Source organism: Hemicordylus capensis, chromosome 4 (genome assembly GCF_027244095.1).
Source record: "Hemicordylus capensis ecotype Gifberg chromosome 4, rHemCap1.1.pri, whole genome shotgun sequence".
Lineage (NCBI taxonomy): Eukaryota > Metazoa > Chordata > Lepidosauria > Squamata > Cordylidae > Hemicordylus > Hemicordylus capensis.
The window spans coordinates 100,461,565-100,479,758 of record NC_069660.1 but is presented as its reverse complement, the minus strand read 5'-3'; the positions used below and the strand labels follow the sequence as shown (position 1 = coordinate 100,479,758).

Here is an 18,194-nt window from a genome sequence, read left to right as displayed (position 1 = left end):
CTGGGTGATGGAAAGGAAAGATATATATCCTCAGAAGTGTCATGCATATTATACATCATTATATTCCATGCAACTGTGTATAAAGTTATATAAAGGCTGTCAATCCATAGCAGAAAGTTTTAGGGGCAATTCACTAGTAGTGCCTCAGAGCCTCCCAACAATGTTATTGCCACTGCTGGAGACAAAGGATAGATTCTTAATCAATCAGAACTCAGTTTTTTTAATCTACAGTCCAAGCATTCCTCTTGTAACTATGGTGTAATATTCATTTAATGCTTTTTTACCTGATTTCAAGTGCTGCTTCTCAGTGTTCTATGGAAGTTGAGAGAAATAATATCAAGTATGGAATAAGGAACAGGACTTTCCTTGGGCGTCTCTATTATACATTAGAATTATCATTTATTACTATTTATTAGTGCATAAAATGGATTAACATACACTTTTGTTTCACTTTATCATCACAGTAACCCCTATCAGGTAAGCCTGAGAGCTAGTTACTTGTCCAAGGCAACAATGAGCTTCATGGCTGAGCAATTATTTATACCAAAGTCTCCACATTCAAACACAAGCAATACTGTGCCATATTGTTTATTTGTTCATTCGTTCATTCATTTATTAGATTTATATACCGCCCTTCGAAAATGGCTCAGGGTGGTTCACAGCATGATAAAAACAATTAAAACAAATTAACAATTAAAAACTATTAAAACACAATAAAACCAATAAAACAGCTAAAAGCCCTGAAAATCAGGGCAACAATTTAAAACAGTTAATCATTTAAAACCCTGGAAGGCCAGGCCAAATAGGTAGGTTTTAAGGGCTTTCCTGAAGGACGGCAATGATCTCAAATTATGAATTTCTGCCAGGAGTGCATTCCACAGCCCAGGAGCAGCTACAGAAATGGTCCGCCCCTGTGTCGCCACCAGACGAACCAGTGGCAACTGGAGAAGGACCTCCTCAGATGATCTTAAGGTGCGGTGGGGATCATGTAAAAGAAGGCGCTCCCTTAGATAACTCGGACCTAAGCCGTTCAGGGCTTTAAAGGTAATAACCAGCACTTTGTATTTTGCCCGGAAACATATTGGCAGCCAGTGTAGCTATTTCAAAACAGGCATAATATGGTCTCTCCAGGTTGCCCCAGAGACCAACCTGGCTGCCGCATTCCGAACTAACTGAAGTTTCCGGACTACGTACAAAGGCAGCACCACGTAGAGCGCATTGCAGTAGTCGAGCCGGGAGGTTACCAGCTGATGCACCACTGTTTTGAGGTCATCCTCTCCAAGGAATGGGCGCAGCTGTTGAATCAGCCGAAGCTGATAGAAAGCACTCCTGGCCATGGCCTCCACCTGAGATACCAGGGTGAGGCCTGGGTCCAGGAATACTCCCAAGCTGTGCACCTGCTCCTTTTGGGGGAGTGTAACCCCATCCAGCACAGGGAGATCTAACTCATCCCTCAGATTCTGAGCCCCCACAATGAGCACTTCCGTCTTGCTTGGATTCAGCTTAAATTTGTTCTCCCTCATCCAGCCCATTACTGCCTGTAGGCAGGCATTTAGAGAATGAGTGCCATTTCCTGAAGATGAAAAGGAGATGTAGATTTGGGTGTCATCTCAAATACTGACTCTTGTGTTTTGATTTTTAGGTTCTTTTTACAGACTATGTTTCTCTTGGACTTCTTAGGTTTTGGTGGTCTTGTTAGCAACTCCCCACTCCCAACAAATCAAAATGTAGTTTCACTATGATAGAAGAATAAAGGATTTCAATCAAGATTCCTAGCATCTTAACTATAAAATGTTAACTAGCTCACAGAATTGAGTCCAACTTTGTTCACACCATTTCATACATTAAAAGTTGATTTAAGGTTTTAAAATGATCTTAACCCTCCAATTCACTCATAACTACTTAGAAAATTGTTCTATTAAATCAAAATCTCATGAGGAAGAGAGCAACATTGCATCAAATTAGAGCCAAAAGTTTGCATATCTTCATTACCAAATGCCTATGAACTACAGTACTGTAGGTGAGAACTCAGAAAAAAACAAATTATTGCAGCACTCTTTCTCACACCTAGGCTGCTTGAATTTCATTAATTCAGTGGGATTTATGCAGCCTCTAAACTCAAATGAAAACATCTGATACATGAGCATCCGGGGTGCGGGCAAGAAGGGGCAATTACTCCCCCCCTGATTGAGTCAGTCCCATTGAATTCAAGGGGGCATACTCCCAGGTAAATGGGTATAGGATTGCAGCCCCACCTCCACCCCACCGCAGAAAAAGTCCTGGGAATGCCCATGGACTTACTCCCAAAATAAGTATGCCAAGTATTGCACCCAATTCAAGGATATCTAACTTTCATTAGGGAAAACTAGATAAGACACACAAGAGCCATGATCAATTTCTAGATGTTCTGGTTTAAAATACAGTCATGGGGTGGAGGGTGGCAAATCTGAGCTATGGTTGATCATTTTCCCAATCAAAATTGTTCCCCAACCACTTTTCTTCCTGCAGGGGAAAAGAAGCTGGGGATCTGTGCTTTAGGGACTCTCTTAGGAAATCCTATGCATGCTTGTCTGGAAGTAAGCGCTATTAAGCTTTGTGGGGCTCACTTACCAAGATGAGAAGTCACTCAAACACATGTGATATGACAACTGCACACTGTCCCGTTTATCAAGTAACTGCAAACAAATATTTGACTGATAAGTATGAGAGTTAAATAGACATGTACAATCATATTAGTTTTTTTACATTTCTGCAAGCTGCTTCGAGACCTATATCTTAAGATGTGCTCTGGAAGCATAACCTAAGAAGTCATGCTTTCTACTCTGAACTCATTTTTTCTAAATAGCCATTTTCCAGGGAAAGGACTTCAATAAGAGGTTTATCTGAGATGTGTAATCTTGCTTTGTATGGTTTGCTTTTACTCTTCTTAGAGGACTAAACCCAGGAAGTGCCCTTTTGGTTGGACACTCCGAGACAAGCATTGCTACATGTTGAGTTCAATTAGAAATTCAACTTGGGAAAACGCTGAAAGAGCCTGCAGAAAATGGTATGGAGATGCTGGAAAGGAATGCATGTTTTATAGGGCTGCGCACTGAATCAATTGTATCCTACTCACAAACCGCACCTATTGGCAACATTTTGCATCATATTTTCTATGCAAAATTAATAATATCAGCACTGTTTAATACAACATTTCCATATCTGATTGTATCGAACTGCATCAGCTATTTTCATACATAGAAATAGTCAGTCTGCGTGCCTACCAGCCTCTGTGTTAGTTCTGCTCGGTCCCTTCAGTCTTATCCAAGCACACTAGAAATGTGAAGGGTTGTATGCCTTCTCAGACACCCTGGAACATATCGGTTTGCACTTTGAGGGGCAAAGTCTTCTCAGGATGGGTTTCAAATACCTTTAATCATCCAAGTAAAGCAAGGAAGCAAGAAGTATTAAAACTAGGGGAGGGGATTTGCCTGCTTCTCAGAAACCCTGGCACTTCTGCATGTAATGGAAGTGCTATTAAGCCCTAAAAAGGGTCTATCATCAGCTTTAACCCTCATCTGGATTTTGGTGTGGATTTCCACCCCCAGCTGCGCAACGTTGTGTGCACGCTGCACTCCCAGCTTTGCTCTTGTTGTCAGACTCTTACCTGCACTCTGGTACACAATGTATCCACAAGTATGGCCCCTCACCAGTTATGATATGTATATTATTAATAAAAATATGACACAGGGTAGAAAACTATCCCAGAAATGAATAGGTCCCTATGGTGGGGTGATTTCTATCTCATTCCCATTATAAGGCAATTGGGAGAAAAGCCACCCCAGAAATGAATGAGTTTTCTATGATGGGGTGGTATCTATACCATTCCCATATCAAGCCCTTTGGGATTGGGGGAGAAATTACCCCACCATAGGGATTTCTGGGGTGGATTTTCTCCCAATTGTCTTATGTTGGGAATAAGACAGAAACTACCCCACCATAGGGACCCATTCATTTCTGGGATGGCTTTCTACCCTGTGTTATATTTTTATTAAAAACATACATATAACTGATGAGTTTGGAACAAGTAAAACGTTTGAAAGCATCTGACCTCACAGAAGCAGTGATTTTAGCTGGCAGAACAAAGCCAAAAGGATCACAACAGCAACAACCACCACAACATGTAGCTTCAGTGAGCCTGGCATCAGTGGTCAACCACCCACATTACATCTCTGGTCTTTTCCCATTTCTTCTAGTGGGAGACAGCCCAGCATAGGGGGCAGGGTTGGAGCTTGGTTACAGCTGGAGAGAGCAAGAAGATGTTGGAGAGGAGATATTGGGGAGGCGAGCTGGTTTCCAGACTTCCAAGGGCAGACATTGCACCACACTGGCTCTGCTCACTGATAGCGGTGCCATTTTCAGACATTATTGATGATTAAATGGATGTGCATCAGTGGGTGGGCATCACAGCAACAGACTCATTGCCTGACTTATATGAGTTCATGTAGGATTCCTGATTGTGTTGAAGAGAGCCCTTCTAATGAATGCACATACATCAGGGATCTGCTGGGTTCTGCTGCCACAGTGCTATACTTTGTAGAACTTATACAGGTTCCCCATGATGAGTGCAGCAGCAAAGGGAGCAATACCTACCGTTCTCAGGGGAAAGCTTTGGTCCTGATTGTGTACTACAAGCTGGACAAATTCCAGAAGAGTTGCCATATTAGTCTATCTCAGTTCCTTAGAGATGATATACTCTAGCACAAATGTTTGTGACTAGGGCCCACTTCATCAGATGTATGCAGTGTTACCCTCAGTTGCCACATACATGGGTATGGTGGCGGGGGATATAAACAGTGAAATCAAAACAAGCCTCTGACACAAAATTGACCAGAGACCTTAAAGTACTGTCTAGTTACGCCCAAAGAAGCCTTGCAGTTGGCAAATTCACAGTTGGCGAGGCATTAAAGTCTATGGGAAACAGGGGGTTAGGGGAACCACAACCACAAAAAGACCTTAAAATAAAGGGGGGGAATACCCCCCCCAAAGCGGGGGGAAACCACCCCCCAAATCCTGTAATATCGCCAAGAGTCACCAAGAAGAAAGAGCAGATCAAACCTCAGGAAAATATTTTAACCCCCCAAAATAATTCAAAGGAATTTTAAATTGGCAAGGGTCACCAAGAGGAATGAGCAGATCGAACTTTTGAACACCCCCCTCCCCAAATCAGGAAAACCACCACAACACTAAAAAAAAACCTCACCAGCCGCGGATAGTTGGGTCACGGTTGGCAAGACCTGTCACAATTTGCTATTTGCATATACTCAAAACCACGGTAGGCAAGGGATGACTGTATACCATAGAATGTTACCCAGCCAATCTTTAAATAGCAGGCCCATTAAAACAGCATCTGGAAGGGTTTCATCCAACAAATGCATACAGTGAAGTTATTTTTCCAAATATGATGTAGTGTCCCGTCCCCCCACTTTTGCTAAATGCTAGCAGTCCCTCTTTTAACTGACTTGATTTTGATCCACTTCCTTCAAGGTGTTGAGCTTTTTTGCCTCATAATAGATAGATATCCTGACATCCCATGTAACTGGTTCAACCCTCTCTCCCACACCCCCATGAACATTTATGGTTTTCATGCTTTCTGACAAACTGGAAATTGAAGTGGACAACAAGGGAACGGTTTAGTCACACTTGTTAATAATACTCCCAACTCCAGCATGAAGTGGGGCTGACCTTGCAACAAAAACCTTGGAGGGTAGTTATGAAAATGGTTTCACTAAACTGAAACAAAATATGTTGCCAGGAAAGAACTGGAAGCAAATGAAGGTCTTAAATGATATGTTTCCGCAGTTAACATTTGGACTGTTTACGTATCTCACAAGAACTGCAGAGTATTTTTGTTTTGTTTTCTTCAAGTGTTTTTCATAAAGAGGAATATCCATGCACTTTTAACAATGTTATTAGATTCAAACAGGAAAGAGAGAGGATGTGGTTTGTTTGGTTGTTAATTTTAAAAGCCTGCACACTGCCTTATTCCATTTCTTTAAAAGTTCCCTTTTTAAAATGTAAAAAGTCAAGTAAATTTAAAGAGGAGAAAACAACTAATCATAACTGCTTAGTAGATAAATTAAGGCAATATGGTCTAGATTAAAATGAAAAATAAGCACCCAAAGCAAGCTGGGTTTTTTGCTGGAAAATGCATGTGAATATATGAACAACTCTGAAATCTCTCTCTTGTTTTTCAATGCCTCTATTTAAAAGAATGGAAAAAAGATTGAAAGATTAACATTGAAATTCTATGCATGTTTAATTGGAAGTAAGTCCCCCTGTGTTCAATGGCATTTGCTCCCTACTAAGTATATTTAGGACTGCTGTCATAGAGTCCCTGTTTTAGTTCTTTCTACACTTTCTTCAGACTGGTGTAGAGTAGGGATGTGTACTGTGATTCTAGGATGAATTGATTTGATCCAAATCGGGTCAATTTGAATGATTCAACCTTGAATTGAATCACCATTGACCTCAGTGGCGATTCTAGAGGTCAAATCAAATTGATCCTAATTCAATTCAAATCAATTTATCTATCTGAACCGCCATTTTGTTGGCCCATTCCACTAATTTTCTGTGGGGAGAGCAGGTCTACCAATTGGGTTTAAGGAGTAGACTTGCTCTCCCAGAAAACCTCTTGGTAGACCAGCTCTCCTTCCAGGGAGAGGTGGTCTACCAAGAGGTTTTCTGGGAGAGCAGGTCTACCTATTTAACCCAACTGGTAGACCACCTCTCCCAAGAAAAACAGAGCAATTAAAGCACTGTTCTTTTGGGAGAACTGGTCTTCCCATTGGCTTTAAGGGGTAGACCTGCCCTCCCAGAAAACCTATTGGTAGACCAGCTCTCCTTTCCAGGTTTTCTGGGAGAGTAGGTCGACCCATTAAACCGAATTGGTAGACCAGCTCTCTCTGGAAAAACTGTAATTGGAGCAAATTGTGCATACCCCTAATGTGGAGCGGGTGTAGTGTAGAAGCAAAAGGTGGAACTACATGTTACATCCTCTTTGAGATTTTTCTTTTCATATGTGCAGCCTCAGTGGCTGCAACCTGAAGTGGAAGTCCAGCATGGGAGGGGGGCTCTTGTGCTATTTTTCAGCTGAAAATAATCTCACCAACACATATTAGCCACACTGGAGAAAAGTTAGGGATATCCCTATCTCAGCACCAAAGCAGCTGGGGGTGGCGTTTTCCAGCAGAAAAACTGTGAGGGAACCGGGTTAAAAAGCACCTTTCCTCCCACATCAGTCTTGAACTGCAATCTCACATGGCTTCCATGCTGTCCAGTGTAACATGAATGGTTTAGACCTACCAGTGCCACTGCAGGCATCTAATAAATATGCCTCAACAGGGTTCTTCCACTACACTTTGTGCAATCACATGTTGCATCGCTACTCGCATTGTGCAGTGCATTGCGTTTTTAAAAAATCCCTCCTCAACGAACTGCTGCCCTACAGATAATGTGTAACTCCACTATGAGTGGCATGGACTGAGAAGTTCCTGATTCAAATTCTGCCTCACTATGATCTCCCTAGGTACATTAGGCATCCCAGTGTGATGTAGCCTCGGTGCCTACCTCTTTACAAAATGGAAATAATAATACTGAATATCTTCCTGAAACATTGATATAAATGTAAAGATATTTTATATATTTGAATTCTCTAAAAGTGCCATATAAGTGCTAATTATTGCTGTTATTCATGAGATGCAACAACAATAAAAAGAAGCAACAGCATCGGAACATTGATTAATCTTGATGTAAAATTAAAGGTGATCTTTTTGTTCTGGTTAAAGCCGATTGTCACCATGATGGTTTCCTAAATAGCCAGTCATGCCTCATTTCATTTCAGATGCCAACTAATCCTCTGAGATGCAGGTAAGTCAATCATATGCAGAATGATTAATGCTCCTTACAGGTCGAGAATCCTTTATCCAGACTGCTTGGGACCAGAGGTGTTCTGGATTTCAGATTTTTCCGGATTTCGAAATATTTTCATAAATGAGATATCTTGGGCATGAAAGGTTACTGGGGTTTTTTTTTAAAAAGGTTTTATTTAAATTATATAATCAAATAACCATTGAATTTACTCAAACATGGCATTTTAGATGGAAATGAAACTCAGATGAAAATAATCTCATCATCATGAGAAGGAACATCAGAAGCTTTTGAGGGACTAGGTAGTGGGTCCTCTAGGGATGAGGGGTAATTCTGCTGGATGGCTTTTTTGAATGTTTCCTCCAGAGTCATCTGCCTCATTAACAATGATTTTTGTCTTAGAAGTCTCTCTTTGATTTTATAAACAGCACTCACATGCTTCTCAATGGGATCGCACTCCTTCCTGCCTCCCCTCCTTCCCCTCTCTCAGACCGGATTGAGAAGCAAGTGTGTGAGTGGCAGTGCGATCCCATTCACAAAACTGGCTTGGCTGTACCCCAAAGTAGGGCTCTTCTCGGTTGCTGAAGCCTAGGCAGCGTTTCTCTCTTTCTCTTCTCATCTCTTCCTGTTTGTTTATATTTATTCTGCTAGATCTTTACTCATCTGTTTCTTGTGTGCCCCTGTTATCTCCTAAATTCTTGTGTATATATACCTTTTATTTTAAAAAAAACTTCTTTCATCTTCCCCCCTCCCCCTCTTTTCCTTCCCTTCCCTTCCCTTCCCTCCTGCTAGGAGCGAAGCTTGAGAGTAAACAAAAGGCAGATAGCAACTAAAAGGAGAGCTAATGAGCTGAGGAATCAACAACAGCAAGTTTAGGGGGCGTAAGCGATCACTCCTGCAAACAGAGGTGGTTGAAGCTACAAGCACTTCCCCCCCCCTCTCTCTCAGCGTGGTGTCTGGATTTCGGAGCTTTCCAGATTTTGGGAGTCCGGATAAAGGATTCCCAACCTGTATCATCCAAACAATAGGATTCTTATCATCTAAACAATAGGATTCTGATTCCCATCTTTAGAATGTGGTAACACACACACACACACACACACACACACACACACACACACACACCCCTATATTATTAACAGATTTCAGGGATCATTGTCATGTTTTGTTGTCTGAAATACAGGTCCAATGGGCATCTAGCCAGTGTGCATTCTCCAAGAGAGATGGCGTGGCTCTGGAAATTTGCCAATAAGCAGCCATTCTGGATTGGTAAGTAAATATTATTCAACTGCAATTGCACATGACACTGGACGTATTTGAAAAGTTACCATTGGAATAATGAATGTAGAGATATGTAAAAATCTGTTTTTATCCTGTATCTGTAAGTACAGGTAGTGCTACATATAGAATTCAGAACTCTAAAATCTTTCATCGTATTTTGCCACAAAATAACATTTATTATTTATTGGCAATATTCTTTCACCAACTTTTTGTCCAGAATTAGAATGTTCATATTCCAGAAACGATAAATATATTTTCACTTGCCATTTAATTGCCTTTTCATTCTAAAAGCTGCCAAAACTCTCTCAAAATTGATCCTATCCACTGTTTACACAGATGAAATTCCCAATGATGTCAATAGAATTTCCCCCAAAATGTGTATTCATAGGATTCACTCAATCATTCAGTGTGATCATTCTCATGACCAGCTTTACCTGGGCTAGCACACTCTACGTGGGTAGAGCTGCTTGTGAGAACTGCCGAGATTAGTCCTGATCCCAGCACTTCTCAGACAGGTAGCCTAGGTTTACCCAGGCTAGAAGTGAGGCAGGAGGTGGTGCACGCATGCCCTCCTCCCTCATTGCCTGGTTGTGTGGGCAGCATGGCACCTCTTTCAGGCTGCCAGCAGCAATTTTAACAATAGAGGCTTGGGGAAGGAGCTACCTGGCTACTAGTATTTCTACAATGCACTGTGCTGCACATGAGGTGCATTGTGAGATTCCTGGAGGCTAGGCTTTGCTTCCCTGGCCTCCAGAATACCATGCCACTCGCTTCAGTGGCAATCATGTGGGTGTGCGAGTATTGTGGCTTGCTTTACACAGGTGGCCATGTGGGAGAAGATAGGACGAATCTTGTCTTCCCCTCCCAGCCCCTCCCAGCCCCAGCAGGAAAGGTCCTGTGAATGACCTCCCTATCTCAGTACTGAGAGGTGAATGGTGGTGGTGTGCAAACACAGGTTTTGCTCATGGTGGACAACTATACCTTATATCAGGTTAGATCAAGGTTCTATATAACCCAGCACTGTCTTCTCTGGCTGGCAATAATTCTTCAGTCTCTCAGATAGTCTTTCCCAGCCCTGCCACTTCAGAATTTTTTAACTGGGAGTGCCAGATATTAAACATGGGGCCTTATACATGCAAGATGTGCTTTATCACTAAACTATCCCAAGGAGGATTGTGGTAGTTTAGTTGCATTTGTTGCAAGCACATACTGCCACAAGCAAAATGATAATGTGTGTCTTCTCTTACCCTTTAGTAAAATACTTTTGAAATCAAGGAGTCCACTGCCTGAGTCCATAGCCTGATTATGATTATGAAAAAGCCTCATTGTGGCTTGTACAGCAGGGTGAAGGGAAAGTCCAGCCCCTGACATGTCACCCACGCACCCCACCACTCATGGTTTCGATGGGGCTTGTCTGAATTGGGGAAAGCCCTTATGATCCTCCTCAAAGGAGGCTCATAAGTGACTGACATCCAAAGCAATGAACTGCTTGCAGAATGACTTTATTCTAGCCCAAAACTGTTTGCACCAGCTAGTAGTGCTAAGTTGTTAAGGACTAAATTGTTTAGTCCACTGTAGTTAAGTCCTTAGTAGTTAAGAATTGTTTAATCCTTAGTAGTTGAGGACTAAATAGACCTTCTACATGAATTGCAAAATCAAGTTTATTCAAAGGGACAGACCAATGATCTGACTCAGTGGGGGGAAGAGATAGATCCCCTGTGTGGCCCTCCCTTTATTCTAGCGCCCCCGTCTCCTCCTGTTTACTTTCCACCTCTTTTCTCTTAGTCCCTCAGTTGCCCCAAACCCTGGAATTCCCACCCACATCTATCCGCATGCACACACACACACCCCGCCATGTTGGTTGGGGTGGCAGGTGGAGGGGAGCGAAGAAAAGGACTGAGGCTGGTTCTTCTAGGGGAAGTGAAGTCTCTTGCATTTCAGTGGGGGAGAAGGAGAGAGAGAGGTCATTTCCCCTTGTCTGTGCCTGACATTCTGCTTTCCCTCTAGACTTGGAGGCGTCTAGAGGTTCAGAAGGTGATGTATGTGTGTGGTGGAGGTGTGTTGGGGCAGGTTTTGTGAGTGGGAATCACCTTTGATTTCTGCACATAGGAAAGCCTGGCAAATGTGCAGGGTGGGGGAGGGGAGGCCCACTAAGAACAGAGCACTCACACACACACACACACACACTCTCTCTCTCTCGCTCTCTCTCTCTCTCTCTCTCTCTCTCACACACACACACACACACACACACACACACACTCCTCATTGTCATGCCCCTGCCACAGCCCCTGCTTTATTGTACTGTATTGAAGCACAGCAGCTGGACACTGTGCAGGGCCTTCTCCGCTACTGCTGTGGCAGCCAGTACTGCAAAGTAAAGGGGGCTCGCAGGCTTTTGCCATGGCCATTCTCTTCCTGGGAGAGTTGCTCTGCTTTGGCTTGTGGGGGCTGCTGTTTGCCATGGGTGAGGCAGTCATTTCAGAGAGGCTTATCTCCTGCTACAATAATAAATGCCCACACGAGCTCCATCAGTTTTCCCTTCGTTCCCTTCAAGTTGTCACTCAGGGGTGGGGGAAGTCAGGGTAGCAGCCCCCTCCCCTCAGAGCCAGCCCACAAATTGCAAGCGCGAGAGACACAAAACATTTGGTAGAAGGCTCTCCTTGGTGGGACTGGTTTTCATTGGTTGAGGCTCCATCCACTCCTCAGCCCTCCTTCTCCGTGCCCTCCCCCTTCTATCTCTGAGTGTTGTCAGAACTCTCGCAAGATGTGCCACGTACCATGGGATTTGCAACATACGTCCTAATGGGGGTGTGTGACTCCCTGTCCCCAAAGGGCTCACAATCTAAAAAAGAAACATAAGATAGACACCAGCAACAGCCACTGGAGGGTGGCTGGGATGCACAAGTAAACCATCCTCTTTCACTAGCACAACAGTGCTCATTCTGAATTTGATTCCTTGCTCTGGATGTTAACCACTGTAGTCAAAATTGCAAAAGGCTCAATACAATTTTTGTCAGCATAACAAAGCTTTTCTATGCAGATAGTGCATTTCACAATTGCAGTGTCTCCCATTTCAGGACTAAAAGAAGAAAATAAAGAGGACAGTTGGGTGTGGAGTAATGACCGACCAATGACCTTCCATAACTTCAAAGAAGGAAAAGCAAGACTGCGCAAGAACACTGAACGGAGATGTGCTTTTGTACAAATGCAGAAGACATGGACCGCAAGACCATGTGGACAAAGGCAGAAAGGAAGATATATTTGTTCCATTCCTTCACTAACTAAAACTGAAATTACAACAATGATTTAATTGGTATGTGAAGTTGGTGGGAATTTCACAGTATAATATTATGAGGAAGTTACTAGAAATTTTAGAGGTGCAGTTATACAAGATGATCATTCCAACATAACTTCAGAAAACATCCTGAGGAAGAAGAAACATGTCCTTTTATTTTGTAGAGCTTGGTGGAGATCTCTGCCTTGCTCATATCTTGCCTGATCATTTCTATATATTCAAAATGTACATGTTAAAAGACTGGCATGTCATGTGGTGTTGAGCCCTATTGGAAACCTGACTGGAGAATAGCGACATCACATTTCTGTAAGTTCACTTCTTTTAACCTCTAGACAAAGTAGGTCTAGAGACCTAGTAATCATTTTGCTGATGGCAGTGTCCAGTATCTGTCAAAAAATGAGAGCTGTAAGAAAGACTGAACCCTCAAACAAAATGCTCAAAGTCCATAGGGCAAAATAGAGATAGATAGATAAATACAAAATTATCTATTTCTTTAAAATGTAATTTTAAATTTAAAAGTAATCAAGTTCTGGTAAGAATTAATCTGCCTACTTTGTGTTAACTATCTCTACAACAGACTAACTGTCACCTTAAGTGGTGCAGTGGAGAAATGCTTGACTAACAAGGAGAAGGTTGCCGATTTGAATCCCTGCTAGTATGTTTTCAGTGATATAGCAAGATGCTGCAAGGCATCATTTCATACTGTGAAGAAGGATGCAATGGTAAACCCCTCCTGTTTTCTACCAGAGAAAACCACAGGGCTCTGTGGGTGCCCAGAGTCAAAATCAACTTGATGGCACACTTACCTTTACCTTTTACAATGGGTAATTTTGGTTTAAATAAGTTAGGCAGCTCACAAGTTAGCCTACTTGCACCTCAAACATTCACATGTCTGCACATGTCCGCCTTCTTGAATCAAGGTGGATGAAACAACCACAAACTATGCCTTTCTGGTGTCCCTATGTGTCCATACAACTGTACCAAATTGGGTTCAAATCGGTTAGGCAGTTCACAAGTTAGCCCCCTTGTGCCTCAAACATTCATGTATCTGACATCTTGAATTGGGGTGGATGACATCATCACAAACTATGCCATTGAGTAGGGGTGTGCACCGGACCGCGGACCTGCGGCTCGGCACTGGGGTGGGGGGGTCCATTAAGGGCGGGGGGGGCTTTACTCACCCCTCCCGCGCTTTGCTGCTTCGGCGCCATAATTAGTTTAAAAAATGCGCCGCAGAATCCCTCGCCGCTCCGGGGCTCCTTGACTTCAAAATCGGGCGGCAGGATACTTCCCTGCCGCCCCCAAAGCCCCCTCAAGCCATTTGAGCTCTTTAAATCTCGCCCCGGACCGAGTGCTAAAGCGCTCGGGCGGGCGGCGGGGAGATGTCCTTCCGTCCGCCCGCCCCCTTCCCTGCCTTCTGCGAAGTGCAGGGAGCCTTCTGCGCACGCGCGCGAAGAAGGCTCCCTGCACTTCGCAGAAGGCAGGGAAGGGGGCGGGCGGACGGACGGATATCTCCCCGCCGCCCGCCCGAGCGCTTTAGCACTCGGTCCGGGGCGAGATTTAAAGAGCTCAAATGGCTTGAGGGGGCTTTGGGGGCGGCAGGGAAGTATCCTGCCGCCCGATTTTGAAGTCAAGGAGCCCCGGAGCGGCGAGGGATTCTGTGGCGCATTTTTTAAACTAATTATGGTGCCGAAGCAGCAAAGCGCGGGAGGGGTGAGTAAAGCCCCCCCCGCCCTTAATGGACCCCCCCCACCCTAACCCTCCCGAACTAAAACCACCCCTTGTCCGGACCGGTTCGGAGGCCAGTAGAATGGCCTCCGAACCGATCCGTGCACACTACTACCATTGAGGTGTACCTTTGTGTCACTCACTACAACTGCATCAAACCACTGGTGAGCCAGTGTGGTGTAGTGGTTAGAGTGTTGGACTAGGACTGGGGAGACCTGAGTTCAGCCATGAAATGCACTGGGTGACTCTGGGCTAGTCATGTATCTCTCAGCCTAACCTACCTCACAAGGTTGTTGTGGGGATAAACATAACCATGTACACTGCTCTGGGCTTCTTGGACAAAGAGCAGAATACAAATGTAATTTAAAAATTTTAAAAAATAATTTGGTCCAAATCAGTTAGGCAGTCCACAAGTTATCCCACTTAAAACATTTACATTAACATTAGGTTAGCCATTAGGTTAAACATTAACATTAGGTTAGCCCACCTCAAACATTTACACATACGCCATCTTGAAATGGGGTGGATAAAATAATCATAAACTACACCGCTGAAGTGTCCCTAAATTTTACCCAATTTGGTTCATATTGGTCCAAGCATTGCAAAGTTGATGGGAGGGGGAGGAGACACACATGGATGAATGCACATACACACAAAATGCCAAGTGATCTCACAAGCTTACTTTCCTTAAGGAAAGTAGGCTAAAAAGAATGTTGTATCTCCTCAGAATGACACTGAAATTAAAATGCATGTTTTGGTTCATTATTAGCTTGCAGGTTTACATAAGGTCATCTCATACGTTACATGGAATAATTGTAGACGGGGGAAAGGATAGTGCCTCTGATGCCAGCCTGAGAGCATAAGAGATTGAGCAACTTAGAGCATTCACTCAGCCACATGACATTCTTGTGTGGATACATGTTTGTTCATTGCAGCAGTACAATGTTAGTCTACATGTCATCCAAAGTTAGAAGTCACTTGAAAACCTATGTACAAATGTATGCCTAAAGTTTTTATTTTTAAGCTATTTTGGCTTCTGGTTATTAAAAGTGTGTTGAAGCAAACTGTGTTGAAGCTAGTGTGTTGAAGCAAACCCCGTGACTGCGAGGAGACATGATAGAGGTATATAAAATCATGCATGGAGTGGAGAAAGTAGATAGAGAGAAATTCTTCTGCCTCTCACACAACACTAGAACCAGGGGTCATCCCATGAAATTGATTCCCGGGAAATTTAGGACCAGCAAATGGAAGTATTTTTTCACACAATGCATAATCAGCTTGAGAAATTCTCTGCCACAAGACATGGTAACAGCCAACAACCTGGATGGCTTTAAGAGGGGTTTGGGTAATTTCATGGAAGAGAGGTCTATCAACAGCTACTAGTCAGATGGCCACCTCCAGCCTTAAAGGCAGGATGCCTCTGAGTAGCAGTTGCAGGGGAGTAACAGCAGGAGAGAGGGCATGCCCTGAACTCCTGCCTGTGGCTTCCAGTGGCATCTGGTGGGCCACTGTGCGAAACAGGATGCTGGACTAGATAGGCCTTAGGCCCGATCCAGCAGGGCTGTTCTTATGTTTTTCTTGAAACTTCAGCGTTTCAATGTTGGAGAGTGTTCCATGAATGCAGGAAGGAAGCATCTATGACACATTTCTTGATACTGAAGTGAATGAGGCCATCCATCTTCATATGAATCTCTGTCTACACAGTGTCATAACATGTTGGGTTATGACAGCAATGTTATTAGGTTTCCAAGTTCTTCCCACAAGCATGACTGCCAGAAACATTTCAGGAAAATGAGACAAAACTAAGATATCCATGGGAGAAAAGAAGTTCCATTAAGGTCACAGGTGTCTTTTCAGTTTTAATCCATCCTCAGTATACAGCTGGCATTCAATAGTTGGATATTGGTTTACAAATGACATTTTATTTCCTTCTCTACATTCATTAAATATAATACATGTATGTTCTTGTGTGAAAATGTGCCCTGTTTTTAATATAGTTGTTTGTGCTTGTATGGAGGATATGCATAATTAAAGGGACAGACATCCCAGTCCGCAGGCATATTTCCCTAAATCTGCTGTGTAATCATTTGTTCTGGACTTTGATGGCATTCTTAATAAAAAGTCCTGATGCAAATGGTGCTTGGAGCAGCCATTTTCTCCTAGTAAAAGCAACACCTTGTATAAATGATTGCAGGAAAGCAGGTTTCCCTTTACACTTCTTTTGGTGAATTTCTCATTGTACCATCGTTAGACAAAAAACAGTTTGGCTGCTGGTTAATCAAAAGACTGATGAGGCTCTGTATTTTAATCCTAAACCAATTATCAGGATTTGCTAGTGCACCATTAGATTGCATGAAATAAAACTCAAGGACACAATAGAGGACTAAGCAGGAGCAGAGAACTCAGGCTTTGCTGAAGGTGAAATCCCAGACCTGACAATTTTAACAATTAAAAGCAGAACCCACAAGCACTGGACATTTGAGTTCAGATGCAAATTTTGTTTCAACACTAGAATAATCAGTAATAGGCCATGTGGTACTCTTTTGAAAAATGTATGTGCAAGTTGGAATTTTAGGTCTTTCAAACACACAGTATCATATTCCAAATTATACTGATACTGTATATAGAAATATAAATTTTGAAAACATAAGGCTTCTGAAACTGAATTCAGCAGTCAACACTGAAGTGGACTGAAGAAACTGGAATTAAACAAAATGCCGTAATTGCTCACTTCCTCTATAATATATCACATATAGAGACAGAGGGAAAGAAAGAAAAAGAAGACCTCCCAGAGAATTTATATAGGGCAGAATAGAAATAAGATAAAGTGTGTGTGTGTGTGTTTATATATATACTAGTAACTTTCAGCCCGTTAAATTAACGGGCGCTAGAAGCAGCAATGGGGGGAGGCTCCCCTAAGCGCCAGTTTCCAGGGCAACGGGGCTGCAACCCTCCCCCTGGTGACACCCCCAGTCTCCCCCCGTCCTCACCTCCTCTATCTCTCTGGCCATGTGTTGGAGCTGCTTCTCATCCTCCAGCAGCTCGTTCAGCTGGTGGAGGTTGAGGTCCTCCAGCCGCCTCGCGTCCACCGCCATGGCGGGGGGGGGAGGCGAGAGAAGGAGCCCAATGACACCCGCAGCAGCAGCCTTTGGTGCCAGCTCTCTCCGCCTCCTCTCTCTTATATCTCCGCCGCTGCTGTTTTGTTTTTTTTCCCCGTTCCCCCCACTGCCGCCTGTGCCCTCCCTGATCCTCGGTTCTCCTCCTCCCAGTGCCCATGGCTGGCTTTGCGGCTGGGCTGGTCCCGCCACCGCCGCCTCTGCCCTCCCCGATCCTTGGGTCTCCTCCTCCCGGTCCCCATGTCCTTTTTAAGGCAGGGCTTCTTCCGCCGCTGCCGTCTCTTCCCTCCCCGTTCCCCTCTTCTCCTCCTCCTGGTTGCAAAGTTTGTTTTAATGGCAGGGCTCCTTCTGCCGCTGCCGCCTCTTCCCTCCTGCTTCTTCTTCGTCTGGTGCACCGCTGCCGTCTCTTCCCTCCCCGTCCCCCGCTTCTCCTCCTCCCGGTTCCGAAGTTTGTTTTAACGGCAGGGCTCCTTCCGCCGCTGTCGCCTCTTCCCTCCTGCTTCTTCTTCGTCTGGCCTGGCCCCAACATGGCCACCCGTGTCTGGGCGGCTGTATCTTTCTCGGACGTTCTGGGCATGCGCTCTGCGCATGCCCAGAACGGCCAAGAAAGACACGGGCTGAAGAAAGACACAGGATCACGCTTTACCTTTTTTATTATAGAGGATGCAATTATTATTTATTTATTTATTTATTTATTTATTAAGCACATTTATATATTGCTTTTCAACAACAAAAAAGTTCTCAAAGTAGTTTATGTCAGCAAAGGGAAAAGATAATTCCCTGTCCCACGGAACTGACAACATAAAAGTAAGAAAGGTTAGACACCAGCAACAGCCAGACAGTATGCTGGTGTTGGATGAAGCAGT

The 18,194-nt window shown here is 43.7% G+C and overlaps 1 protein-coding gene across 4 annotated transcripts in view; it reads left to right on the top strand.

Moving 5' to 3' along the window:
- LOC128324687 (FRAS1-related extracellular matrix protein 1-like) overlaps nucleotides 1-13,619 on the top strand; it is a 195,824-nt gene extending 182,205 nt beyond the window's left edge. For 2 of the 4 annotated variants that reach the window (XM_053249534.1, XM_053249537.1), the window contains 3 exons: nucleotides 2,931-3,046; nucleotides 9,092-9,177; nucleotides 12,267-13,619. In XM_053249534.1, coding sequence (XP_053105509.1) covers nucleotides 2,931-3,046; nucleotides 9,092-9,177; nucleotides 12,267-12,499 — 435 coding nt within the window. In that variant the 3' untranslated portion in view covers nucleotides 12,500-13,619. Of the gene's footprint in view, nucleotides 1-2,930; nucleotides 3,047-7,882; nucleotides 7,909-9,091; nucleotides 9,178-12,266 lie in introns of all 4 variants that reach the window. The other 2 variants (XM_053249535.1, XM_053249536.1) reach the window with 2 other exon arrangements.
- Nucleotides 13,620-18,194: the final 4,575 nt, after the last annotated feature.